The 26,782-nt window shown below is 44.9% G+C and overlaps 1 protein-coding gene and 2 long non-coding RNA genes across 3 annotated transcripts in view; 1 reads left to right on the top strand and 2 right to left on the bottom strand.

Annotated features, from left to right (window-relative positions):
* The window catches only part of LOC309514987, a 265,808-nt gene that overhangs the window by 147,871 nt on the left and 91,155 nt on the right, over positions 1 to 26,782 (bottom strand). The gene's annotated exons all lie outside the window — the stretch shown is intronic.
* On the bottom strand, positions 11,101 to 14,628 carry LOC309514978. Its single transcript, XR_014212221.1, has 2 exons — positions 13,460 to 14,628; positions 11,101 to 11,409 (listed from the first exon to the last, which is right to left on the bottom strand). It is a non-coding gene; the product is annotated as an uncharacterized lncRNA (long non-coding RNA).
* Positions 15,020 to 26,782, top strand: part of CHKA (choline kinase alpha) — a 31,354-nt gene continuing 19,591 nt past the window's right edge. The window contains exon 1 of the mRNA XM_082192388.1: positions 15,020 to 15,553. Within this exon, the coding sequence (XP_082048514.1) occupies positions 15,234 to 15,553 (320 nt within the window). The 5' untranslated portion in view covers positions 15,020 to 15,233. The remainder of the gene's footprint in view (positions 15,554 to 26,782) is intronic.

Genomic DNA, 26,782 nt, shown 5'->3' with positions numbered 1-26,782 from the left:
CTGGAGTCAAAATCTGGATAAACAGCAATGGAAGACTGCTGGTCTATCCAGTGCCAGATGAAAAGAAGAGCAGGGCTCCTTCACCTGGCAGAGGAATTTCAGCAGCCATAGTTCACATGGTGAAATTCCCTCTCCTATGCAGCTATTAAAAGGTGCAGGAGCCCCTTCGTCTTTTGGATCAGGTCACTCTAGCCGGAAATGCAGCTTTCAGAAAGCCCTTGCACCAATTATTGATGACTTTCATGGTACACGCTCTAAAAATAAAAATTCTGACAAAGAGTTGGCCCCCGGAGCAGCAAGCCTGTAAATCTTCCAACAACAGGCCACTGTGCTCTGATGAGCAAAGCTAATTTGGAGGAATTGACATTGAGGGACTTGGCTCTGAACAAGCTGTGCAAACAGGAACCCAAGATAAAAAGCCTTGAGTAAGAGCTACTAAAACAAACAGTGTGTGAAGTGGCATGCTGGTGGAGTGGCCTCCTCAAGGCTAGAGTAGTGAGTGGGTGGGAAGGAAAGTTCCCTGAAAACGCTGCTTGCTTTGTGCTGCACATCTCTCCTTTCCTCTGTGAAAACATTTCAGCACATGATCCAAATTAGTGTGCAAGACTGGCTTGCCAGTCACTGAAAAAGAAGGTGGCAATTTTCTGTCCCTAGGTATGTGTTAGTCAGCTATATGTATGTACAATACAAAGGCAAAGTTTAAAAATTTGGACTCTTATTTCTCCTCTCCCCAGGGTTTCCTCCCAGGCACTTCTGGTAAAAGTTAGCTTTAAGTATTTTCAGAACAGCATTCAAAGTCTAACCAAAAGGATGGCATTCACATCACCAGCCATCCCTTACTTTGACAGAATACTGGGAATTGCGATTGTGTACTATAGGATACAGTTGTACCTTGGTTTTCGAACAGCTTAGTTCTCGAACGTTTTGGCTCCTGAACACCACAAACCCAGAAGTGAGTGTTCTGGTTTGTGAACTATTTTTGGAAGCTGAACATCCAACAGGGCTTCCACATCTTCTGATTGGCTGCAGGAGCTTCCAAGGTACAACTGTAGCTTTATGTTTCTTATAATATTTTTTATTAGTTTTACATATAATCACATTGCGTAACATCATATCCTCTTATTAAATCTCTTTGGCTCTACTGAGACTGTTGACTTCCCTCCCTCCTGCCTAATGGTTTACAAAATTAAATTTTGCATCTTTGCATTTCACTTCCTTTCCTATTCTTGTTATATCATTGCCTAATATATTAAATTACTCAACCTGAATAGGTAGCAATTTCATCTTACAAATCTTCAGACAACCCTGCTAGTAATGTTAGTTGCTTACAGTTGTCTTTCAATTATAATATCAATTTATTCCAGTCTTTTTGGAATGCTTGATCTCGCTGGTTCCGGATTCTTCCCATCAGTTTCACCAGTTTTGCAAAGTCCATCAGTTTCATCTGCCACTCTTCTTTTGTTGGTACTTCATGTTTCCATTTTGGGGCTAACAAAATTCTTGCCGCAGTTGTTGCATAGAAGAACATTTTTTTATCTTGTCTCAGCATCTCTTTATCTGTAGTTTTAAGTTTCTATCCCTCGTGACTACAGCATGGAAACTGAAGCGATGACCACCAGCCTCAGAAAGCAGATGGCATCTGAACATTGTTTCTAGCAGCCTGGTGCTGTAAAAATCTGGCCTTTCCTCAGTTTGCCCAAGCCTGCATCAGCACTAGCAAATGCTTATAAGAAACCTCAGCTGTTTTCTGACAAGAGGCAACCTGCATTTTAGGCTCCATCACTCAGAGCCAAGCTAGACATACCTGGGGGTAGCCATGTTTGTTCTTCACTTGTCTCCCTCATTAATTTATAAAACAGGGAGAAGAGAAAGTATCCAATTTTTAAAGCAAAAGCAGAGGTGGAGGAAGCTTCTGTTTCCTTCACTCACACAAGAGCTCTTCAGACAGAAATGTAAATAATAATAATAATGTCTAGTTTAGACCCTGGAGATCTTCTTACTCATTGCCATGGAGAACTCTGCTAAGATTCTGCTTTTCTTGGTACAGCATTTGATTTTGATTTTTGTTGGCAGAAAAAAACATTGCCCCATTATGGTTTTTATTGTTGTAAAGCACAATTGATATTCACTTCATGAGTCATAACTGGACCAAAGTTTAATTACAGCAGTGTTACTGCTACCATATATTTTTCTTTTCTTTTCTTTTTTCCTGATGTTCCATAATGCAATTAAGGTAAATGGTTTAGCTGGTAGCACTTCTGCTCATCACAAGCCAAGTGGGCAGGGGAGTAAATGTACTTGGAACAAATAATGGATTGTCCCAGTGTTCTTAAGCACCGCCAATCATTTCAAGGGACACAGAGTCCTCAAGCACACCTCTTCTGGCAGGTTCGGAACGCCAGCAACCCTGTTGTTAACTGAACCAGTAACGAGGCAGAAGCTGGTCTGGGAAGGATCAGAGAGGACCCCACACTTCCCATGACTCTGCTTCTAAACCAAGAGCTTCCATAGAAATAATTCAGAATATTGTATTCTGATTAAAGTTTAACCAAGTTGTGTGTGTTTTTAGGACACTGGGTGATATTCAGCCAAGTTTTATGCAGAATAGGCACACTGAAATGAATGAACATGACCATATTAGAGCCATTTATGTTTATTCTGAGGGAAAACAACAACAACAACAACAACAACAACAACAACAACAACAACAACAATTTATTTATACCCCACCCATCTGGCCACTCTGGGCGGCTCCCAACAAAATATTAAAAAGAAGATAAAACATCAAACATTAAAAACAGGGCTGCCTTCAGATGTCTTCTAAAAGTCAGATAGTTGTTTATTTCCTTGACATCTGATGGAAGGGCATTCCACAGGGCAGGTACCATTACTGAGAAGGCCCTCTGCCTAGTTCCCTGTAACCTCACTTCTCTCAGTGAGAGAACTGCCAGGAGGCCCTCAGCGCTGGACCTCAGTGTCTGGGCTGGACGATGGGGGTGGAGACACTCCTTCAGGAAATCTTAGTGGAATACGACCCTTCATGTTTCAGTGCTTGTCCAAATAATCCAATATAATTTTCAAAACCTACTTCCAAATCATTTGTTTCCCCCCATTCTTCTATATAATGAGCTCCCAAAATCCATTACCTCATCTTCCCCTATTTCCCATCCTTCCCACCTTCAGTCTTTCTTCTACCCAAATAGTACTTACATGGCCACTCATTTAGCTTCATTGCCTTCCCATCCTAAGACCTCCACTCCTCTAGCCTTTAACCCCATGGCTCTGCCTAAATCCCTCCAGCTTGAACACAATGACAACTGTCACACTTTCCTCCCAGTCACAAGATCTACCTGCCCTGGGCCTCTGGTGATAAAACAAATGGATGACTGCAAGCCTAATCTTCCTCTTGGTCTCTGCTTGAGAAGAAAAGTGGAGGGGGTGTTTAGAAGATCCCAAGCCTGGAAGAGGAGATCATTCCAGTGCCTCCAGGATGGAACCAGTGCTGATCTGAAATTTAACACATTTACTTGTTTGCACAAATATGCATATCCAGATGGGAAGAATTTCCCCCCATACACATTGATTGAAAAAAGACACTTAACACTCTATCAAGACAAAGCACTGCTCATAACAGTGGAGTCAAGAGTCTCCTAGAATTTATTGTAGTTTGATAATAGGTCTGAAATAGTTTGCTTTAAGATATTTTGGATATAGTGCACTGTAGAAAAGCAGTAAGCAAATAAATAAATATGCCCAGGACTTGAACATTTCCCCCTTGGAAAATGTTGACAGCTTTTTATTGCAAAACAGAAGTTTACAGAGAAAGATATATAATGAAACCAGAAGTACATAGTTTTAGTTCATCTCATCCCATTTGCCCCAAAAGTCCCTTGGTCTGTTGTGCATACTGTCAGCAAATTAGCACATGCTGTACATGGGTGCTACATAGCTTGTGCAAATGGTAAGTGCATTAGAGTTCAAGAAATTCCAGTATGTGAACTTTTGAATGTCAACAGCAAACTCTACCCAGATGGCTGCAGGAGTTTGGTTACTATATTCTTAATGTCTGTTTCTTCTTTGTTCTCCTTTTAAACAACCCAAGTTTTCCAAATTCTTGGTGGCAACACAAGCATTACAGCTGTGCTGAACAAGGTGCATTCTCCTTGTAAGTGCATCAAGGTGAGTGGAGCACACAGAAGACAATTCCCCCCAACTTTGGGATAGCAGTAGACATTTGCGATAGCAGTAGCCATTTCATCCCAAACAGGGCTTTGGTCCTGGTCATCTACCTGCATGAACCAGCCTCCATCTACATTGGATGCTCACCAGCCCACCCATATACATTTACTGTTGCTTGCTGCTCCACAGATGTCACGAGGACCATCGTTTGGTCTGTTGGTGCCACTAGAAAATGCAGCACAGCTCTGTCCAGCAAGCTAGGTAGGAAAAGGGAGGTGGGCTGTGTGAAGAGCCTCTTGTTTTCATGTGGAACTTGCTAGAAATAAAATTCACGTATTTGTTGCTTACACTTGTATCCCACCCTCAGGGGCATTTGGAGGAACATATTATCCAACAACTTTGTGAGGTAGATTAATATATGAGAGCCAGTTCTTATATGGACTGAGCCCTTAGCTGTGATCGGGCAGTAGCATGTCCACCCAGAACCAAGAGGTTGACGCAAAGACTAAAATCCATACAATTTCTCACTCGAGTCTTCTTTGCCTTCGGTCTGGTGGGGTCTGTATTTATACCTCCTGCTTCCCAAATGGTTTCTGTGGCTTTTTGTCAAGAAAGAGATTGTTTTTCTTTCTGAATGGGTCTTGAATCCTTGTTTCAGGAGGCCTATCAGTGCTCTCTGCAAGCCTCCAGCCCTGGGAGCTATGTTGTTGTCTGTGTTATATGTCTTCTTTTTCCCTTGTGTGTACTGCTCTTGAGAGAATGAGGGGGTTTAATAATAATAATAATAATAATAATAATAATAATAATAATAATAATAATAATTTATTTGTACCCCGCCCATCTGGCTGGGTTTCCCCAGCCACTCTGGGCGGCTTCCACAGAAACCAAAATACACTAAAATATCACACATTAAAAACTTCCCTGAACAGGGCTGCCTTAAGATGTCTTCTGAATGTCAGGTAGTTGTTTATCGCTTTGACATCTGTTGGGAGGGCGTTCCAAAGGGCGGGCGCCACTACCGAGAAGGCCCTCTGCCTGGTTCCCTGTAGCGGGAATGAGGGAACCTCCAGAAGGCCCTCGGCGCTGGACCTCAGTGTCCGGGCAGAACGATGGGAGTGGAGACGCTCCTTCAGGTATACTGGGCCGAGGCCGTTTAGGGCTTTAAATGTCAACACCAGCACTTTGAATTGTGCTCGGAAACGTACTGGGAGTGAATGTAGGTCTTTCAAGTCCAGTGTTATGTGGTCTCGGCGGCCGCCCCCAGTCACCAGTCTAGCTGCCGCATTCTGGATTAGTTGTAGTTTCTGGGTCACCTTCAAAGGTAGCCCCACATAAGCACATTGCAGTAGTCAAAGCGGGAGATAACCAGAGCATGCACCACTCTGGCGAGACAGTCCACGGGCAGGTAGGGTCTCAGCCTGCGTACCAGGTGGAGTTGGTAGACAGCTGCCCTGGATACAGAATTGACCTGCGCCTCCATGGGCAGCTGTGAGTCCAAAATGACTCCCAGGCTGCGCACCTGGTCCTTCAGGGTTCAAAACCCAGTCTGGAGGTCTGGAGGTTTTGTTTTGTTTTACAATCAAGCACTTTATAAATTTTATGAAATAAATACTGGCAGTACTAGAGCTTTGCCACTGGGGCTGGTTTTCGGCATTGGGAACCAAGGTGTTTGAGAACCAAGGTACCACACTGTACTGTATGTGGTCTTTTTCTATGCTGGGGAAAGAGGGAAGTTTGGGAACCCTCAAGGTCATCTTTTAAAGGTCTAACAAGCCTGTATTTCCACACTTTACTTTGCTGCATATTTTGTGATTTTAAATCTCTGCTGGGGTTCTCTCATCAAAGAGAACTTACCCCAAACTTGGATCTTGGCATCCACAAGTACTCCTTTTTATACCCATTTTTTTCCTCGCACCAACAACCAGAAGGGCAAAACCCTTTTGTTTTTTCCTGCTCAGGTAGTATACACTGTTCTGTTCAGCTTGTTTTGCAAACTTTACCAGGATTTTCTCTCTGGACTCCGCCTGCCGTATTCAGCAGCAATTGACTCTGCTGGTGCCCATGAGTACAGCCTGAAGGGACTGTTGCTGTTCAGTTTGCTTAAGCATAAAGAGAGGCGATATGTAAGGCAGTGCATGCTAAGAGCAGTGGTTCCGTCTCTAGCTTAAGCCAATATTTGCCTAAAGCCTAATGGTGATTTATACGGGAGTTATGTTGCAACAACTCCCACGTTACTCATTTGGATTCTCAGATATCTGGTTAATAAATGCCAGGCCGCATCTGTAAGTTCATCAGGTTCACAATATTATCAAAGTGCAATGGTGAGAAGTGAAATGGTTAGAATACCACAATTTGTTTATATCTATATTTTGTAGGATTGTCTTCATAATTTTTATACTTGATTTCCTTACTCCATAAGCTGATATTATCTGTTTTTAGGTAGATAAATATTATTCATTTTTAGGCTTAATTAATGAGGTAGAAAGCAAGTGTGGTCGCCCCATACGCACTAGTTCTTGTAATTGTAAATATTGTAAACAAGTCACAAGGTAACAAGTGAGAAGGAGCTGAGGAAAGTCACATCGTGTGAGACCCGTGTGAATCGTTCATCAGAGAGAAGATCTGAGGGCAAGCTTACCTCGGGGTTCTGTTCTGATAATGATTAGGGGGATGCAGAGTGTTTTCGTTGTTGCTGAAGCAATAAATTATCAGGACAGTCTTTTTTTGGCCTAGTCATGTCTTTCAGTACCAAGTCCCAACAATGACATTTTACTACACAGCAAAATGCAAGCAAATAAGAACTGAACTATTAAATTACAAATTGCTCTGGTAAAGTACAATCTCATTAATGGAATTGGCCTGGGGAAATCCAAAATGTAAGGTTCCATTGGCATAGGTTTATGGAGGTGATGCAGGGAGATATAAAGAAAGAAGTTAGGATAATCAAAATTTGTTCAAGGATTGTTATAGTTTCTTGAATTTGTGTTAATGGGAGAAGACTTCAGATATAATACCTGAATTGTATCCTACACATTCATTCTAATTAGCCCAATGTAAAAACACATGCCTGATTCTTTGTTAGAAGTTTAGCAATTAGTGACTCCATATTGCAGCTTCTCCTATGCCTTTAATTGTGTAGGCCCAGCATAGCAATACCGCCCTGGATTGCCATGACCCCCTTAAGCCTTTTGCAACTTAGTGACCTCTACACGTAGCAAACTGTTCTTACAATAATCTCACTGTCTATTGAAGGTGTTTCCCAACCCCTGTCTTAAACTGGTTTCCCCCCTAGCCTGTGATTAGGAATGAACCAAGTAGACTGGCTGACACAGAAGCTGGTCCAAATATTTGCTCATAGAAGTTCTTATGCCTCTAGGTGCAAGATAAGCTTGGTCCTCATAAAACTGAACAAATACAAATACTTCTGAGTCAGAATTACTGCACGCACCTTTTTATCAAACACGCCAAGCAGAGGGAGCAATTGACTATACCAACCATTTTGTCTTTGAAGAGCAAACCTGTTATTCGAGCAAACTATTAAAATTGATTTACTCCGACTAGTATAAACAGTTGAAGTGATATCCCTCATTATGGTGATGATGATGATTTCAATTTGTCAGTCACCAAAAACACTGCAGTCCCTAGCCAACTGACAACAAATTGAAAAGCATACAAAAAATTAAAATATAAACAGCCTGCAGTTACTCAGCATCATAAAGTACCACCAAATCCTTCATAAAGTAATACTGTACTAAAAACAACATAGCAACTCAAAGCAGGTGAGCTCATCCTTGTGCTAGAGAGATGTTAATGTAGGCTCCAGGCAGGCCTCATTGGGGGCAGCATTCCATATATGTTCAGGAAGTGTGTGAGGATGTTTCCATCTACCATATCCACAGGAACAGCTAGACCCAGCTAGCAGTGGATTGAGGTAGTACTTTAAATCCAGCCCTGTACATTGAACGGTTTCATCTCAAGGACTTTTCTAAATGGGACTCTGGCTCCATGGGTTGCTTCCACCCTGGGGTGCAGGGGAGAGGGCCTAGGCACACTTACCTTGTTGGAATCCTTATGCAACAGGCCAGCATATGACCTGAAGGGTTATATGCTTCCCTAATATACAGCAATATATTAGATCATACAGTAGGGGATGCTGGAGGCCTCCAAATAGTATGGGAACCAGAAATTGACCACTCAACTGAAGAACGCAAATGAGAGGGTATGTGGACTATTCCCCACCCCTAAAACCATCTCTGCGCACTTACAGAAGACCTTGCTGAATGTAATCTTGCACTGCCACTGGACTTGTCAGACTTGCTAAAATCAATCCCTCCCTCTCCCCTTTATGTTGGAAGGGTTGTGGAAAACTGGGTTCAATTGTTCATGTTTGATGGGAATGCCCCGATGCTTTTTTAAAAATCATATCCATAATTACAAACCAACCTCTCTCCAAATCCTGCCTTAGCCCTACTAACACTAGACATAGACTTTGGCTCCAGCTTACAGTACAGAGAACTAGTCGGCTTTTTACTAATTGCAGCACGACTAGCAACAGCACAACAGAAGAATAACCAGTTTGAAATAGCCTTGAACATAGGGGAAATAATATCTGGATACCGCAATGTCTGAGGTTCTCACTACACTACAGAGATGGATTTAGGGCAGTGTGACTAGTTCCACAACACTGGGTGCCAAGCCTAGGGGGCGCTGTGGAGCACTGCAACTATGACATAGTGAATTGAGCAGAAATGAAGGCAAGGGTGGGGGCTGAATTTTGGCCTTGCACAGGATGCTGCTGAAATGTGAAAGACTAAAGTTCTTCCCTGGTCACTCTACATAGGAGAGTGATCAAATGCATGACCAAAAGAGACACCTTTCAGGAAACCTGAACCCTTTTCTTGAACCATGTTAACGAGCAAAATCAAGACTTTGTTGTACCAAGTGCTCAGTCTTCACAGTGGAGAGATTATATTAGTTAATGTGTTTGACTACTGAATGTGTGAGATTATGTTTAAAGTCAGAGAATAGAACAGACACCATTAGATGTACTGCTGGGTAAATGTTTAACGCTTCTTGTTTTTGTATCTATTTAAAAACCAATACAAACTTGTTTTTTAAAAAAAGGTCATCAAGATCACTTCCGAATGACCTGTTTATTGAAAATTTATCCTGGCTTGCTTGCACAAAGTTTGCAGGGGGAGGTACGCCGCAGCTGCTAGTTACTGAGCATTCATTCTGATTTGTTTGGCGGTTATCCACCGTCAAGTCAGACAACTGTTATTGCCACAGTTTCCGGTGCATTTTCCTGACCCTTTCATTTTTGGAAGTGGGTTTGTTGTGCAAGAGGGCAAAATCCACTTTGATTGTGCCATCTGAATTTGTTGGTATGTTCACAGGTTTTGGAACTGGAGACTAACTACATCCACCTCAGTTATGCAGTGATGTACTTCTTGGTCAACATAAGAACTTAAGAGCTCTTCTGGATCAAACGAAAGGCCTACCTAAGGACTAGCCAATGTGGTCTCTTCACACGTGAACCACAACTCCTGTTATCCCTGAGCATAGTCAATGTGGGCTGCAGCTGATGGTAGTTGTAGTCCACAGCATCTGGATGGCACCATATTGGGTTATCTATTCCAGCAGCCCGTTTTCCACAGTAGTTGTAATTTTTTCCTTGATTTTCTTGTTTTATCTTATTGTAGACTGCTTTGAGGTTTTTTACAATCACACGATGTATGAGTTTTATGAAACAACCAAAATTGGGGAACCACTTATATCTGATGCAATAGCAAAATTGCAAAATTTGCTGTAATAGCAAATTTGAGTATAAACAGCAAGTCCCAATCTTGGAACAATTCAAGTTTCTTTGCATTAGGACTTACCTGTTGACGAGAACAAGCAATAGTCTGTCTGCCGCTTGCTGTTACCAAGGAATAAAATGCCTGCTGTGTTTCTTGTGTTTTCTTCAAGGTTCAGGAGCTTTCACTTTGGCAAAGAAGAAAGAAAAACAGGGGGAATACGTCGTATCAAATCAACCAGATGTTTTACCCAGCAAAACATAATGATCCATTAAATTTCAGCTAGGAATTGGGAGAGCTGTAATATTCAGTCGCTAATGGGACTGTCCATAAATTATATTAATTGCACTTTTAGAAACCTTTCAGAGCACCTTTTGCCCTTGCTGCCATTTTTCAGTGTAGTACAGACCCATCAGAAAGTAAGCCACAGGTATCACTACACCCCTACCAGCAAAATATTTTATGCCTGCCATGATGGAATATATTATCTTTATTTTTTTGTGTCAAACATAGAAAGTAATGAATAACATTTTTATTTTCTAAACTGCTCCTTGAAAGAGTAGACCCAAACTAGCCACCATGGGAGAGGTCTTCCCAGGGATGTCTAATGAAGATGCATATTGTGACTTCCTCATGCCAAGCACATCACCAGCACACTTCACTGACCACAACTTCTGGGAGCAAGGGAAACCCTTAGGTGTTATGAGGGAGATGTGTGTGGCAGCCATATGCTACCTCACAGTTCAGCTTCAGGCTATGAAAGGCGGTATGTGTGTGTGTGTGTGTGTGTGTGTGTGTGTGTGTGTGTAGCAGGAAGCTGAGGGAAGCCTTGGAATAGGGAGAAGCAAAAAGGGCCCAAGGGACACTGGAGCATCTGCTTTGAGTGCAGAAGATCTCTGTTTCAGTCCCCAGCATCCTCAGACAGAACTGGGAATGTCCCCTTTTGAAACCCTTGCTGCCAGTTCGTGCAGACATCACTGAGCTTAATGGACCAATGGTGCTAGGCATTCACACTATTCACTGAGTGTTTCACTACTGAACAAAGTTCTATTATGCTGGAGATGGGTTCCCCTGCCCCCCACCTTTTCCTTGCACTTGAATTCTGCTCAAAGAAAACCCAGTATTTGCATTAAAAGCAAACTGACCACATGGAGTAATGCTTTATGTAAATGATATTTGGGGCCTTTGAAGAGTTTTGAAATTGGTGGGTACATAGGGACATAGTTATTTCCTTTCTGCTGTGTCTGTTGGTTTGATGTCTCTGCTCTGTGCTTGCTGTGCTCTTTCTTATATTATTATGTCATTGTTTGAAGATGTAATCTCAGCTGTCATTGTAAGCCATCTTGGAAGCCTTTTTGGCTGGAAGGCTGGGTGTGTTTTCAACCAACCAAAATTCTTCCAGCACTACCAGAATCCAGCAACACTGCTGAATCTGAACAGTGTTCACCTATGAAACATTTCTAGCATGCATCAGCAGTTCCATTGTGGTTTGTACATTTTGACCTTTCACCTTAAAAACAACCCTAGCAAATTTAGCATCCATAGTAACAGGAAGTTAATTTTTTCATACTCCAGTGAGCTGGCAAAGAACATCTGAGGCAATAAGAAAACTGCTTCAATCCAAGTCAGTAAGTCCATGAAGTTGATGGAAACCAATATGCTGTAACATATATTGAGTCACTTCTTACATAATCATAGCCATAGTCAGTGTTGCCAGGGAACAGAGTTTAGTTTTCTGGGATTGGTGCCATCTAAGCTTTTTATCTCATGACTTGCTGTACCTAGGACAGGTGTAGCCCTTTGCTCCCTGCACTGTTATCTGAAATCCACACTAAAGAGCCATGCTATACTTTTGGAAAATAATGGCATCATAGTGAAACTGCCTTGGTCGCACTGGTTGATGATCTCCGGCAGGCTAGGGACAAAGGTGAGAGCTGTTTCCTAGTTCTGCTGGATCTCTCAGCGGCGTTTGATACCATCGACCATAACATCCTTCTGGACCGTCTTGAGGGGCTGGGAGCTGGGGGCACTGTCATACAGTGGTTCCACTCCTTCCTCCTGGGCTGTGTTCAGAAAGTGGGGGGGGGATGAGTGTTCAGACCCCTGGGCTCTCACTTGTGGGGTGCCTCAGGGTTCTGTCCTCTCCCCCATGCTTTTCAACATTTACATGCAGCCGCTGGGAGAGATCATCAGGAGGTTTGGGCTGGGTGTTCATCAGTATGCAGATGATACCCAGCTCTACCTCTCTTTTAAATCAGAACCAGTGAAGGCGGTGAAGGTCCTGCGTGAGTGTCTGGAGGCGGTTGGAAGATGTATGGCGGCTAACAGATTGAGGTTGAATCCTGACAAGACAGAAGTACTGTTTTTGGGGGACAGGAGGCGGGCAGGTGTGGAGGATTCCCTGGTCCTGAATGGGGTAACTGTGCTCCTGAAGGACCAGGTGCGCAGCCTGGGAGTCATTTTGGACTCACAGCTGTCCATGGAGGCACAGGTCAAATCTGTGTCCAGGGCAGCTGTTTACCAGCTCCATCTGGTACGTAGGCTGAGACCCTATCTGCCTGCGGACTGTCTCACCAGATTGGTGCATGCTCTGGTTATCTCCCGCTTGGACTACTGCAATGCGCTCTACGTGGGGCTACCTTTGAAGGTGACTCGGAAACTACAACTAATCCAGAATGTGGCAGCTAGACTGGTGACTGGGGGCGGCCGCCGGGACCATATAACACCGGTCTTGAAAGACCTACATTGGCTCCCAGTACGTTTCCGAGCACAATTCAAAGTGTTGGTGCTGACCTTTAAAGCCCTAAACGGCCATCATTCCCCATCATTCTGCCCGGACGCTGAGGTCCAGCGCCGAGGGCCTTCTGGCGGTTCCCTCATTGCGAGAAGCAAAGCTACAGGGAACCAGACAGAGGGCCTTCTCGGTAGTGGTGCCCGCCCTGTGGAACGCCCTTCCAGCAGATGTCAAAGCGATAAACAACTACCTGACATTCAGAAGACATCTTAAGGCAGCCCTGTTCAGGGAAGTTTTTAATGTGTGATATTTTATTGTATTTTTGGTTTCTATGGAAGCCGCCCAGAGTGGCTGGGGAGGCCCAGCCAGATGGGCGGGGTATAAATAATAAATTATTATTATTATTATTATTATTATTATTATTATTATTATTATTCTACAAACCTCTGAATATCTATCTGTCTATCTGAACTCAGTAGAGAAATTCTATGTAGCATAAAGATTATCCATTTGACCCAGCCTGCTTCCTCCAATGACAGCAGATCCTGACATTTTAAATCATACTTTGTACTCTTCTGCAGGAAACAAATAATGTGTGAAGCAGCTTCTGGGCCTTAAAGAAGAAATAGAAGGAGAGCACAGATTCTGGTTCCAGCAGACCATTACTGAGACACGCTAGATTAAAATATTGTACAGTATTTTAAGAAAGAACCTCCACCCCAAAACTAGTCAGACCTCTTGAGCAAACATACATCATAGTTATTACTCCAGGAAGCCCATCCTTCTTCTGTTAGTTGAGCAACAACAAACCTTTTGTTATGTGGACAAGGAAAGAGGATTGCATCCAAGATGACATAGATACATGAGGGTGAGGGATCCTGATTTTTGGGATTCTTGTTTTCATTTAGCTCTTATGTGGATGAATTAAAAGGGGGAGGGGGCATTTTTTTAGGCTAAATGCAGCAGCAGCACAGACTCAAGATTTGAAGAGCTTATTGTGATTTGTGGGTTTGAAATGTAGCTTCTGTGCTTATTCCTTTATGACAAAAGAGGCTCTTTCACAACCTGCAAAGCTGACACACTGGTATGTGGCATCACATGATTATGATGTCACCACGCCAAGAAATTGCCCGTTCTAGGGAGAATCAAAATGAATCCCAACCTGAGGGGATTCTTTTATTGCAGAAGGGAGTGGACTTAAGGATAATAAACAAAACCATCCATTTCCCCTAATCACTGATGTCACATTACGTTCAATTCATTACACTATGAGTCAGCACTTGGGACTTTTTTTCAGCCGTTAACTTTCCAGATGCTAAAGTGAGCGGCAACCTTCCCCCTCCCCATTTTCCCTAAATTGTTGGTGCGTAGCACTCAAGCGTCCAAAATGAAATGCTTCAGTTTTGCACTGCTGCCGACTACTCGGAGCGGTGGCACCGCCGTCGCCTTCAGAGGAGACTTTGTTGCCGCCAATCTCGCGACAAACAATGCCGCAAAGATTAAATACCGAACGGAATGCGGCAGAATTGCGTCGTCTTTGCAGCCCCGGCGGAGATGTTGATACCCTGAACCACATCGAGGAGGGGGAGGGGAAGGGAAGCCTACTCTGTCTTCTTGCGTTTCCTCCAATGATGCGGTGCATGTTCATACCCATCCCACCTGCCTCCGCTTCCGATTACTTTTATTTAGGTTCAGTTTAAGATGTGAATCCTGAATAAAATCACCCCTGGTCCACGTGCGCGGGGAATGGGAGGAGGCTGGCCGAATGGATCAAGAAAAGAAAATGGAGTCTACAATACAAACAAGGGAGTGGAAATAAAGAAGTGCGGTGTGTGCGAGGGGGAATACACAACTGGCGGCGAGAGCGTGCAGAGAACCGCTGGAAGATGGAAAGCGGAGGAAGAGCTGCAGGCTGGGCTCGCGGGGTGGGTGGGTGGGGGAGGGAGGGAGTCTGGGCACAGCCGCCACTCCTTTTGTGCGCGCCGAGAGGGGCAGGAGGGAGGAAGCGGGGAGAGCAGCCGCCACCTTGCTCCCTCCTTCCCCTCCCCCACAACCCCAAGGTTCTCTCCTCTGCATTTCAGCCTATGCGTATCACAGGGATACGCGCAAGAGCCTAGGCAGCGCCGGATAACCAGAGCAACGGGGAAGGCAGCCAATAGACTTCCCGCGCCGCGTCTTCCCTCTGGACCAATCAGGGAGAGGCGCGGCCGCAACCTTGCGGTTGGCTCAGGCACGCAGCCAATCAATAGAGAGGAAGAGAGAGAGAGGGGACGGCGGGGGGGGGGGGTTGGTGGTGCGGATGCGAGCGGGTGGGAGGGGGCAAGGCTGATGAGCGCGAGGTGAACGCGCGCACGAGGTCGGCGTGCGAGCGGCTATAAGAACCCTCGCGAACGCCGCGCGCCGCATACCGTCTGCGGGGCTCGAAGGCTGGAGGTGCGCAGCGGAGCTTTTCCTGTGTGTGCGTGTGGCGTTACCGTTGTTCCTTCTGCCTCCCGAGCTCGCTCTCCTCTCGCTCGTCGGCCATGAAGACCAAGTTCTGTAACGGCGGCGAGGCCGACCCTTCCCCGCTGGGGCTCCTGCTGGGGTGCGCCCAGGGCCCGGTCTTGCCCGCCCTCACCCAGTCTCCCTCGTCGCCGCCGCTGCCGCCTTCCTCTCACGCCGAGGCCGAAGCCAAGCAGCAGCCCCTCGCCTTGCCGCCGACGCCGCCGACCCCTCCCTCCCCGCCGGCGGAGGAGCAGCCCGACCCCCGCACCCGCCGCAAGGCGTATTTTTGGTGCAGGGAGTTCCTGCGGGGGGCGTGGCGGGGGTTGCGGGAAGATCAGCTGCGCATCACGCCCATCAGGTCAGCCACATACGGGTGGGGGTGGTGGGGTGGGGGAACATCAAGGGATCGGCCTTCTAGGGTGAATGAGATTAAGCGCTGTGTGTCTCTGAGCGTGTACAGAGTGCCTTCTCGTCGCCACGAAGCAACCACATCTGGCATCAGGTTTCCAAGAGAGGGTTGTTCCATGACGATGCGGCCCCTTCAAACCTGAAATGAGGGGAAGGGGTGGGGCTGTCGGCTCTTGTCGGACCTGGCACCTTTTGTCTCCCCACAGTCTTACTGATAACGACGTTATGGAGGGGAGTCATTAAGGCTTCATATCGGATCTATACGCACTGAAATGTTACAGGGAAACCATTGTCCATATGGTGGTACTGTCATTTTCTACCAAGGGCACGCCACTGACCTCCCAAGAGTAATGGAAGGGCAGAAGGAGACCTATGTTTTGGGGAGATGGCAGCTTCACTGCTGCCAAGGACCTGTCGGTGCCTATATGTATCTAGAGATGTTTCTGTATATTGTAAACATAGTGTTGCCTTCTGTGTGAGAACATTTGAAGGTACAGTATCTCAATAGATAAAATTAGTTAGATGAATGATTGACTCATTCCTGATACCTTCCTAGGCCATTGTTTGCACTAACCATGGTTTAGAATCCTAACAATAGTTCTGGCTTAAAAATATATAGGAATATTGTAGTCTAGAGTTGCTTGACTGCTTTTGTTTCTCTTTTGCACTCCTATGGAGATAGAGCAGTAGCCCCAACTGTGAATTCATACATCACAACCATATACAGTTGGCAAAGCTTATGGTTAACAAGCCCATTTTAAGACATAGTTTGTTTCCTCTCCCCCCCCCCCCCAGTTTACTGGATAATTTATGAACTGAACCCCACAGTTCATCTTCTTTAACCATAGCTAGTGAATTGTGCCATTATGTACTCTTCAGAACCTTTGACACAAATGGGATAAGAATAGAAAGTAATGTGTGGACGTCCATTAACTTTTGGGAGCACATCTTTTATCTCTCTGTAGTATAGTATGAGACAGATTTTTTGACCACAAGCAAGAGTAGGGTGTGCATACATCTTTCAAGCCATCCCACAGTGATAAAGATGTTGTCTCTGTTAAGCCTTGAGCTGTTTTGTTGAACTCAGAAGTTACTTTCATCTAGGACAGAGTTTCCCAATCTTTGGTCTCCAGCTGCTGCTGAACTACAACTCCCATCACCCCTAGCTAGCAGGAGCAGTGGTCAGGGATGATGGGGATTGTAGTCCAAAAACATCTGGAAGCTCAAGTTTGTGAAACCCTGATCTAGGAAATTAAATGAATTCCACTACATGTGTGGCTAAATAGATATGTATGTTTGTGCCAAAAATGTGTTGCACTTCACAAGTTTGATTTATTCACTTTACTATTTTGAATTGATTTCTATACAGGAATTTCTTGTGTTCTATGATTTGAGCTGATGATATTCCTGGAGGTTTTTGTTTGCTTACATTAGCCCATAGTCCGAAAGGAAAATCCATTTTTTAAAAACTCTTTAAATACACTACTAAGTTGACTTCACTGATTGTCTAGTAGCCATTAAATGGGAATGTACCATTAAAAAAAGCTTCAGAGGTGATGAAAAGTTTAAGGCAATATTTTAAAAATGTGAGTCAAACGTAACTTGTAAGATGGTTTCTGAACAATGAAATGTGTATTCTACCCTGTTATTTTTTTTGAATGAGACTGCTCAGCAGTATGAGTCATTTTTTGGCAACAAGTTACTGTAGTATCAGGTGCCTTGCTCTGACTCTCAATGCCAGCAATGAGTAGATAACTGGCTTGGGTATAGTATGGGTAAGTAATCAGAAATGGATTTTTTTAAAAGATTTTGTATAATTGCCTCTGAAGAAAAGAAGTAAAACAAAAACCTTTTCTAATCACTTTAATTTTCCTAGAATGCCCAACAGTTAATACTCATACCAGATACGTCAGAGAGGGATTTATTGCCTTGTAATTTTTTATTTAAAATGCTTTGTTTAAAATATTTGTCCTGTCCTTTATCCCAGATCCATGGACAAGTAACATTAATTTTGAAAAACTAGAACAAATCCATTGGAATACATATACATATAGCATTTCCCCATTTAACATGTTTAGAATTTTAATAGTTAATCTGAACTCTAAAAGCCATAGTTGCAGAATGTTCACAAGTAGCTGGACTACTTGTATATTTTAAGGGCATTTGGCAGAATCACACTGGTGTGTAAAAGAGGTCATAATGTAACCCAAGAGGTCACAATATAATAGTGTTGAACATTATTACAGCCCAATTCTAAATACTGTATGTTGACTTAGAAATATGGAATACTACTGAACTTAGTGGAATTTAAATTTCCTTTTAAGTGTGCTTAGGAATGTAGCTTTAATATCTCTATAGTTTATTTAAAATAGACACTTTCTTAAACACACAACTGTTTGCAACTTTTAGCATGCAGTTCCTGCTGTTGAACGTTAATAATCTTTGCAGCATTGTATCTATTCTTGGAGCTGCCATTTATAAAACTCATCTGAATCCCTATTTTGTATAAACATTATGTTAGTGTACAATCTAATACATGCCTACTCAGAAGTAAGTCCAATTGAATTTAATGTGATTTCCTCCTAGGGAAATGTGTATTGGATTGCAGCCTGAATATGTTCTAGGAACAATCAGGAATTGTGATTAAATTTGCTTCAAATATACTAAAACTATCCAAATAACCCATTTTTAGTTAACTTTGAGAAGTGGTCTTGTTCTATCAAAACATGGATGAAAAAGATGGGTGCATACTGCTCCCCTTTTGGTATCAAAACCAGAAACCAGCTTCTAGGATATCTTTACTTTTCTATGGGTTATATACTGTATAAATACATAAGAATACAATTCTTTTAGATACTGATATAGCTGTATTTAAAGTACCGTATTTTTCGCTCTATAACACGCACCTGACCATAACACGCACGTAATTTTTAGAGGAGGAAAACAAGGAAAAAATATTCTAAATGAAACAGTAGATGTATGATTTTTGTGGTTCATGCTGTGGCCACAGACATGTGATCTGATGGTGAGTTTGGGGTGACCCAGTGCAAAAATCCTGAGGATCCATGTGGATCCGTGCTTTGTAACCACGTTTTAAGTGGGGAGGGAAGGAAAAGCACTCAAGGGATTAGGAGCACACGTGGGGTGGGTGGAGAAGCAGCTTTTCTGCGAGCTGAGCAGGGAGGGAAAGAGCACTGTTGCTTTAAAGGTATACTTAAGGTATTTGCCCTGTGCCTGGGGTTTTTTCCATTTAACAGTTTGCAGCCTTTTTCTTCTGCTCCTTGTTTTGAGGCAGAATAGATTTGAGCAAGTGAGGAGGACTTGGATTGCAGGGGATTTGCCATTAGCTGTGTAAAAGCTCTCCTCCTTGCAGCCTTCTACTTTGTTTGTACAGGTGGCTACTGGTATCAGGTTCAGTTTGAGTGATAAGCAGCCACCAGCAGCAATAGAATGGAGCACAAAAAGCAGTAGGGGCACTAGGACCCAGACAATGCTCAAATCTATCCTGCCTGAAAACAGCTGAGAAGCGGGGGGATAGCCTTTTCTTTTACTTCCTGGTTTTCACTGCGCTGGTGGCTCAGAGCTCCAGGTTGGTTTTGGGTTTTTTTTTGCTGCTGGTTGCTTAAACATTATCCTTCCTGATCCAAGCCCTCCTGTCCCTCTGCAGCCTCATTGCTCCGTTTAGTGAGCGCTGGGACCTTTGCTAGCTGAGGCTGCAGCAGCTGTTACCGGCTACTTTAAAAGCGCCTGCTGGCTTTGAACTGCCTGCCTTCTCCCGGCTTGCTATGGCTCCCGTCTGTCCCTCCTCGCGTGTAAGCGGCTGCTGCCCGCTTTGCTGCCATGGCTCTCCTTCCCTCCCTCCTCCTCAGCTCCTCCCCCTCCTCCTGGCTGTAAAGCAAGCAAAGCTAGAGCCGTGCAAAGCCCTGCAAGCGGCTCCGCTTTGCTTGACTGACGGCAGCCATGGCTCCGGTCGAGTGCATTCGCTCCGTAACACGCACAGGCATTTTCCCTTACTTTCTAGGAGCAAAAAACTGCGTGTTATGGAACGAAAATTACGGTAATCTGGGACTGCTGCCTATCTGTTGAGCCATGATCCTCAGCATCGGCAGTGCTTTGTTTCTGAGCAAGTCTGCTTAAGCTGCAACTGAGAATAGACCCACACGGTTTTCCCCCTTCAGTATCTCTTCCATCTCACATGCCTGCAATAAAGACTTTACTCTTGCAAAAAACACCCCCCCCAACACTTGGGAATAGTTCCTTGCTACTTATCTTTGTGTGGAGCCTCATACCGGAGTGGGGGGGAAACCCTGCACTTCTGGAGCAGCCTTTGCCAATTCTAGCTTGGTCTGATGGGAGTTGTAGTTGAAAATATCGGGAGGGCAACAGCTTGTTGAAGGCTGTTCTGGAGTAACCAAGTCTTGGGGGTTGTAAACCTTATGGGGCCTTTAGGCACATTTGAAAACCAGAGAAGCAGTTGTTAGATCTATCTAACAATAGATCCTTCTTTCAACCCTAATTTTAGCAGTTGCGGGGGGAGGACCTTGTGTGTGCCAGGGAAGGCTTCTGTGGGTGCATACATAGGTGCAAGTGCCGCACTGAAGACCCTTCACATCCTCCAAATGTTTAAAATGTGGGCATGACTAAAGACAAATTTAGGTTTCTTCTATAAGGTTTTGTTTGAGGTGCTAAAGCATTGTTTTTCTGCTACTGTAAACTTTCACTTGTACCTGAAGAATAAAGAAGTGTGTTGTGGAGGGAGGTGCTTAATTTCGCCTACCTGTTTTTCTGGTACAGTGGTGCCCCGCAAGACGAATGCCTCGCAAGACGGAAAACTCGCTAGACGAAAGAGTTTTCCGTTTTGGAGGTGCTTCGCAAGACAAATTTCCTATGGGCTTGCTTCGCAAGACGACAATGTCTTGCGAGTTCCTGCGGTTTTTTTTCCCTTTCCCCCCTTTTTCTAAGCCGCTAAGCTGCTTATCAGCTGATCCAATCAGCAGATAAGCCGCTAATAGCGCTAATCCGCCAATCTATCAATGGGCTTGCTTCGCAAGACGAAAAAACCGCTAGATGAAGAGAATCACAGAACGGATTATTTTCGTCTTGCGAGGCACCACTGTACTATAGGTTTGTTAGGGTAAACACAGAAAACTGTTGAAAGAGTGGGTGCACGTACCTGTTTTCTGGTCCGAACCTTCCCCTACTCAAGCTGCTTTTCTCTCACAGAAAGAGAGGTCAGGTTTTTCAATATAGCATGCAGTTCATCCTTAAAGTGCTGGTCGAAAGTTTTTACTTTCTGCTGCTTTGTCATCTTTTTCTGGTATATAGCTTGAGTATTCTCCGTGTAGGTTCTTAGTGATAGAAAATCAAGGGCTTTTCTTTGCAATTGAAGAAAAAGTGCCCCAGCTGCACTTCAGTATTGGGTTTCTTGTAAAAGATTAGGAGTAGGGAATAACTCCAAAGATAGTCATAGGCTAGTAGAAAGATGGGCTAACTTGGCAGAGAGTAGTTTCTGGTACTGTACTCCTTTCTGTTGTAGTATCTTTGTGTAATTTGATGCTCTAGACACAGATCGAGAGTAGCTTTTTGTGGTTTAATTATTAAATTGGACTATTCTGCCTCTAGGAAAAATAATCCAAACTAGCAAATGCTGCCTATCTCAAATGTTTGTTCATTTAGCTTCATACACATTTCTTCATTTAGCTTCATAAACCAGTTATGATGGTGTGCTTTTCCTCCTGAATGGAAGTGCACAACAGGGTTTGCTTTCAGATTTAGAGCTGCTACTACTTCAGCAGCACAAGCAACTGTAAGGTTCCTTGGTTTCAACTGGTGCTTTATTAAAACGAATAAGGCAGCAGATGCTTTGCATAGGCACATTCTTGCTGAAGGTTCCCCTCCCCCAACAAATAGATGTGTTGGCAGCCCAGTCCATTTATGAAATAAATGAGTAGCAAATTGCATCAATATGAATTGGTTTAAGTTTCTTCTAGTACTTGAGAACTTCAGCCAGGAAATTCCCCTCTTTTAGACTTGCTTAGAAGCAAGGCTACATCATCATCAGCTGGTCTGTTGGGGATTGCAAGCTAGAGTTCTTTCTCTTTCTTCTTCAGGAAAGAGAAAGTTCTGCCTGCCACAGTTCCCACAGGGCAGCCCTGTTCAACACACAGGCAGCATTGCTGAAGTTGTGTGTGAGAGGAGCCTTGTTAGCTATACATTGTGTAGAGGAGCACATCACTAATGTGCCCCTCAGATGAGGGATGGTCCTGCCTGCCTCTTAAATAAGAAGCGGGTGGTGTCAAAGCTATGTGCAAAACTATCTGCATTCTTCTGTTTAGTAATCTCTCTTAAATTTAGAAAGAATGAATGCTAAGCAGGGGGCATCACAGGAAGCTGCTTTTATATCAAGTTGGACCATTGGCCCATCTAATTCCATATTGTCAGCACTGTCTGGCATTGATGCTCTAGTCTAGGGGGTTTAAAGCAGGTTCTTTTCCCTTCCTGGAAATGCCAGGGATTGAATCTTGAGATCTCATCTTGTAAAGCAGGCACTGAGCTGCAACCCTTCCTCTTACACAGAGCAGATACCCTAGTGGAACATTCCTTTATAACTGCGTATCAAAGGAGTTGTGCCTTGAATTGCTTCACCCTTTGTAGTTTGTCATGACAATTGCACTTTGACAGTTGAAATTAACGTAGTAAAGCATAAGCTTCAAGAGGCATCACTTAAGAATAATATTTTATTTATATGGTGCCACCCAATTTGGGAGAAAGGTGGGCTTCTATGTACATGAAATGAACACATTATAGAATCGGTGCATGTTGGAGGCACCCACAATAGTGTCCATGGCAAGGGCCTCAGATTCGAAGCTTTCTTTTTAAAAAGTAAGTCTCTAGCCCTCCTAGAAAGAAAGTAATGAAGCAAAGTGTGCAGCTATCATTCTAAGCAATTTCTGTGAAATGAGTCCGCCTACTCCCTGTCATTTTTTAGCCAATCAGTGAGTTGTCTGGACACAAGGCAGTAGGAGTCCCTGGGGTCCTAAATAATTACTATTTCCCCCTACACATGGGTGCACCTTTCCTGCTTCTGTCTTATTTTCTAGTCCTTGAGTCCACCCATTTGCTGCTCTGCTTATTTTGTTTTGCTGCCTATCAGCTACATGGAGCAGGCAGCTCCTTCAGAGACTTTAAAAAAAGATGTGAGTTGAGGTAATGACCTAAATTAGTCATGGCCATTAATTTCAATTGGTCTACTCTGAGTAAAAGTTTATTACAACCCATAATAATTATAAGATTTCCCCTGGTTGTTCCCAAGTTGCTGTTGTGGGGGGGGGGGAGTGGGATTGTTCTCAAATTGCTTGGGGACTGGAGAGCATTATCTTCTCATCGTACAAAATATAAAAATTTTGAGAAGCTTGTAGGTGATATTCAGCCTCAAACGTTACACTAGTTTGGGCCAGTATTGCTCAACTACAACTCTGGTGATTTATTTAATTCATTTTCTGTGTTTTTTTCCTTTTTTAATTCAATAAAGATAATATGCGTTTGTATTTCTAACTATGCCTCTGTATGGCTGACTGTAGCAATTGAAAATTATTCCTGGATTCAGTTATATTTTATTTTCTAGCTCTAATGTATAGCGACACGCAGCATAACAACCAAGACTTAAAATTGTGTGGAAAAGGAAGTTTTTCAAACATTTTTTGTTTACCAAAAAAATTTGAATGGATTTTTCCTAATTGGAACAAGTTTTGTTCCTGTGTGTCTCCTTTTTCTGCTCTTTTGGAGATGGTAGTCATTTTGTATTAGGCCACACCTCTGGTAGCAGCCATTTTGTGACTTTGCCCTTGGTATTGCCCTTATGTAGATTGTCAGTTAGGAATAAAGACTAAGGGGTTAAGCTGAACCAATGGCAGAATATCTTAAAGTACCAAATTAACTCCATTACAGCACTCATTGGTCAAATACACACCCCAGCCGTCTATAACTATATTCTATCTTCTGAGCTTTCAGAAATGTCCATGAAGTTCCACCATAGCACAGCAGTTTTCACTTTTCATACTCCTGCTTTAAATGCCTTTGGTTTTACAATAACTGGATGAATTAGGCTAGCTTTTTGAACTTAAAACATAGAATTAGTTCTTAATAAGGATATGTTTTATTGCTCTCCTAGATGATGATATGTGAAATTTTAAGAGCACACTAGAGGCTTTTAATGAGGTGGGAGGTAGTTTCTCTTGCATTCTCTGCACTACAGTCAAGCAGCTTGCAACTTCTCCTTCAGCACCTTGTTGCTAGGGCCTCAAATGCTGCTGTGCACCACATTTGCACTGCGAGGAAGAATGTGCTATGCCACTTTGTTCCAAGAGGTAGTCATCCCAGCTTTTCTTCACCTCCACCTGTTCTCAGAGTAGAATACATCCTGGACTGAACAGGGCCCAACACCCAGATGACTTCACCAGTCCAAAAACTCATTTCGGACTGGGGTGGAGTGGGTGGGTGAGGAAAGGGGCAATGCATCACTAATGCATTGCACCCCTTCTCATCTTTCCAAAACCAGTCAGTAAGGTAGGAGCCATGCCCAACCCATTAACTGTTTTAAGGAAGCAGATAAAATAGATGTTCCCTCAAGGCTGATGTGAATATCAATCGTCATTATAGGGAAAAATGTGGACTGCTTAACTTTACAGTGGTGCCTCGCAAGACGAAATTAATTCGTTCCGCAAGTCTCTTCGTCTTGCGGTTTTTTCGTCTTGCGATGCACGGTTTCCCATAGGAATGCATTGAAAATCAATTAATGCGTTCCTAGGGAAACCGCCTTCAGACCAGGTCCGGGGACAGTCTGTCCCCGGACCTCTTCTGAAGGCTGGGGGGGGGGACAAGGGCTTTTCTTCCCACCCCCAGCATTTTAAAAAAACCCTGGGACAGCGGAGGACTTCTCCGCTGTCCGGGGCGATCTTAAAATGCTGGCGGGCGGCATTTTAAAATCGCCCCGGACAGCGGAGGACTTCTCCGCTGTCCGGGGCGATTTAAAAGCCCCTGGGAAGGCAGGCAGGGGGGACAAAGACTTTCGCCCCCTGCCCGCCTTCAGAAGGTGTCCCCGCCCCCCCTCCCCACTTCGGAACAGCTTTCCGAAGTGGGGCGGCTGGGGCAGGTTCCCCGCCCCCCCGCCCCACTTCGGAACAGCTTTCCGAAGTGGGGCGGCTGGGGCTGCTGTCCCCGCCCCCCCTCCCCACTTCGGAACAGCTGCAAAAGACGTCCGGGGGAAGCGAAGCGCTTCGCTTCCCGCTTCCCCCGTTCTGAAGCAAGGGGCTGGGGGGAGATCGCTATCTCCCCCCAGCCCCTTGCGATCCTCCCCCGGCTGGAGAGGTGACAAGCGCCTATCTCCGCCCAGCCCCTTGCTTCAGAAGAGGTCCGGCTGGAGAGGTGACGTGCGCCTATGGCAGGAGCCTCCATAGGCGCGGGTCACCTCTCCAGCTGGGAGAGCGCGCGGGGGGCTAAAGCAGCCCCCTGCGACCCTCCCCCGGCTGGAGAGGTGACGTGCGCCTATGGCAGGAGCCTCCATAGGCGCGGGTCACCTCTCCAGCTGGGAGAGCGCGCGGGGGGGGGCTAAAGCAGCCCCCTGCGACCCTCCCCCGGCTGGAGAGGTGACACGCGCCTATGGCAGGAGCCTCCATAGGCGCACGTCACCTCTCCAGCTGGGAGAGCGCGCGGGGGGGGCTAAAGCAGCCCCCTGCGACCCTCCCCCGGCTGGAGAGGTGACACGCGCCTATGGCAGGAGCCTCCATAGGCGCACGTCACCTCTCCAGCTGGGAGAGCGCGCGGGGGGCTAAAGCAGCCCCCTGCGACCCTCCCCCGGCTGGAGAGGTGACGCACGCCTATGGAGGCTCCTGCCCCGCTCGGGATGGCAGTCCCGGCAGGGCAGACAGCTCTGCGCCGCCATCCCGAGCGGGGCGGGACTTAGCGCCCCGCTTGGGATGGAGGCGCAGATGTGCCTGCAGTCCCCGGACGGCAGACAGCTTTGCGCGGCCATCTGGAGCGGGGCGGGCTTCTCCCCCGGCTCCCGATGGTCGTGCAGAGCCCGCGCTGATCCCGGCACGGCAGACAGCTCTGCGCCGCCATCCCGAGCGGGGCGGGACTTCTCTGCTGTCCCGGGGAGATTTTAAAATGCTGGGGGTCGGCAGCGAACGCTTCGCTCCCGCCCGCCAGCATTTTAAGATCGCCCGGGGCAGCGGAGAAGTCTCCGCTGTCCCGGGAAGGCAGGCGGGGGGAGCAAAGACTTTTGCCCCCCGCCGGCCTTCAGAAGAGGTCCAGGACCTCTTCTGAAGGCCGGCTGTGGGCGAAAGTCTTTGCTCCCGACCGCCAGCAATTTAAAACAGGTCCCCGGAGATTTCCCTATGGGCTTTCGTCTTGCGAAGCAAGCCCATAGGGAAATTCGTCTTGCGAAGTGCCTCCGAAACAGAAAACCCTTTCGTCTTGCGGGTTTTCAGTCTTGCGAGGCATTCGTCTTGCGGGGTACCACTGTACTGAGAAGGACTAATTGTGGTCAGCCCATTCACTATACCTCAGTATTGTATACCTCATGGTGGTGTTGTGATAAAATCAGATAACTCAATGTATAGTGCCTTGAGTGAATGTCTTAGAAGTGCAGGATATATGAAAATACACTTTATAAGCTCAGCACTCTTATATACGGTAGCATTTTATCATTGTAGAGAACTCATTGTTATAAATAATCTAACAAACATGCTTTGCCTCTAGTCTCACATTATGATCCTTACCATTGTCCAAAATTATTTATTAGCTGTTCTACCTTAAACAGTGGCTTTGGAGACATAAATGCAAAGTACTAGTAAACATAAATTTCTTCCTAATTCTTCTTATATTTAAATACAGATTTGGGAATGAAATTCAAGCTATGTATTAATAAAGTTAGTGTTAGGAGTAGAACCTTGGAAGACCAGGGTTTACATCCGTACTCTGCCATGAAGTAACTCTACCTCAGAGGGTTGTTGTGTAGATGAAATGGGGAGTGGGAGAAGCATGGAGGAAATGTGGAATATAGATGTAGACATAATATAGTCAGTGCTGAAAAAATAGAAAGTTAGGCTGGGTAGAATAGCTCTTTCATGTCCAGTTGTCTAATTCAGGGTATTGGAATCTGAACTTCAGTCATGTGAGA

This window comes from Podarcis vaucheri, assembly GCF_965113315.1.
Source record: "Podarcis vaucheri genome assembly, chromosome: 1".
Taxonomy (NCBI): Eukaryota; Metazoa; Chordata; class Lepidosauria; order Squamata; family Lacertidae; genus Podarcis; species Podarcis vaucheri.
This window is presented reverse-complemented; position numbering and strand designations above follow the sequence as displayed.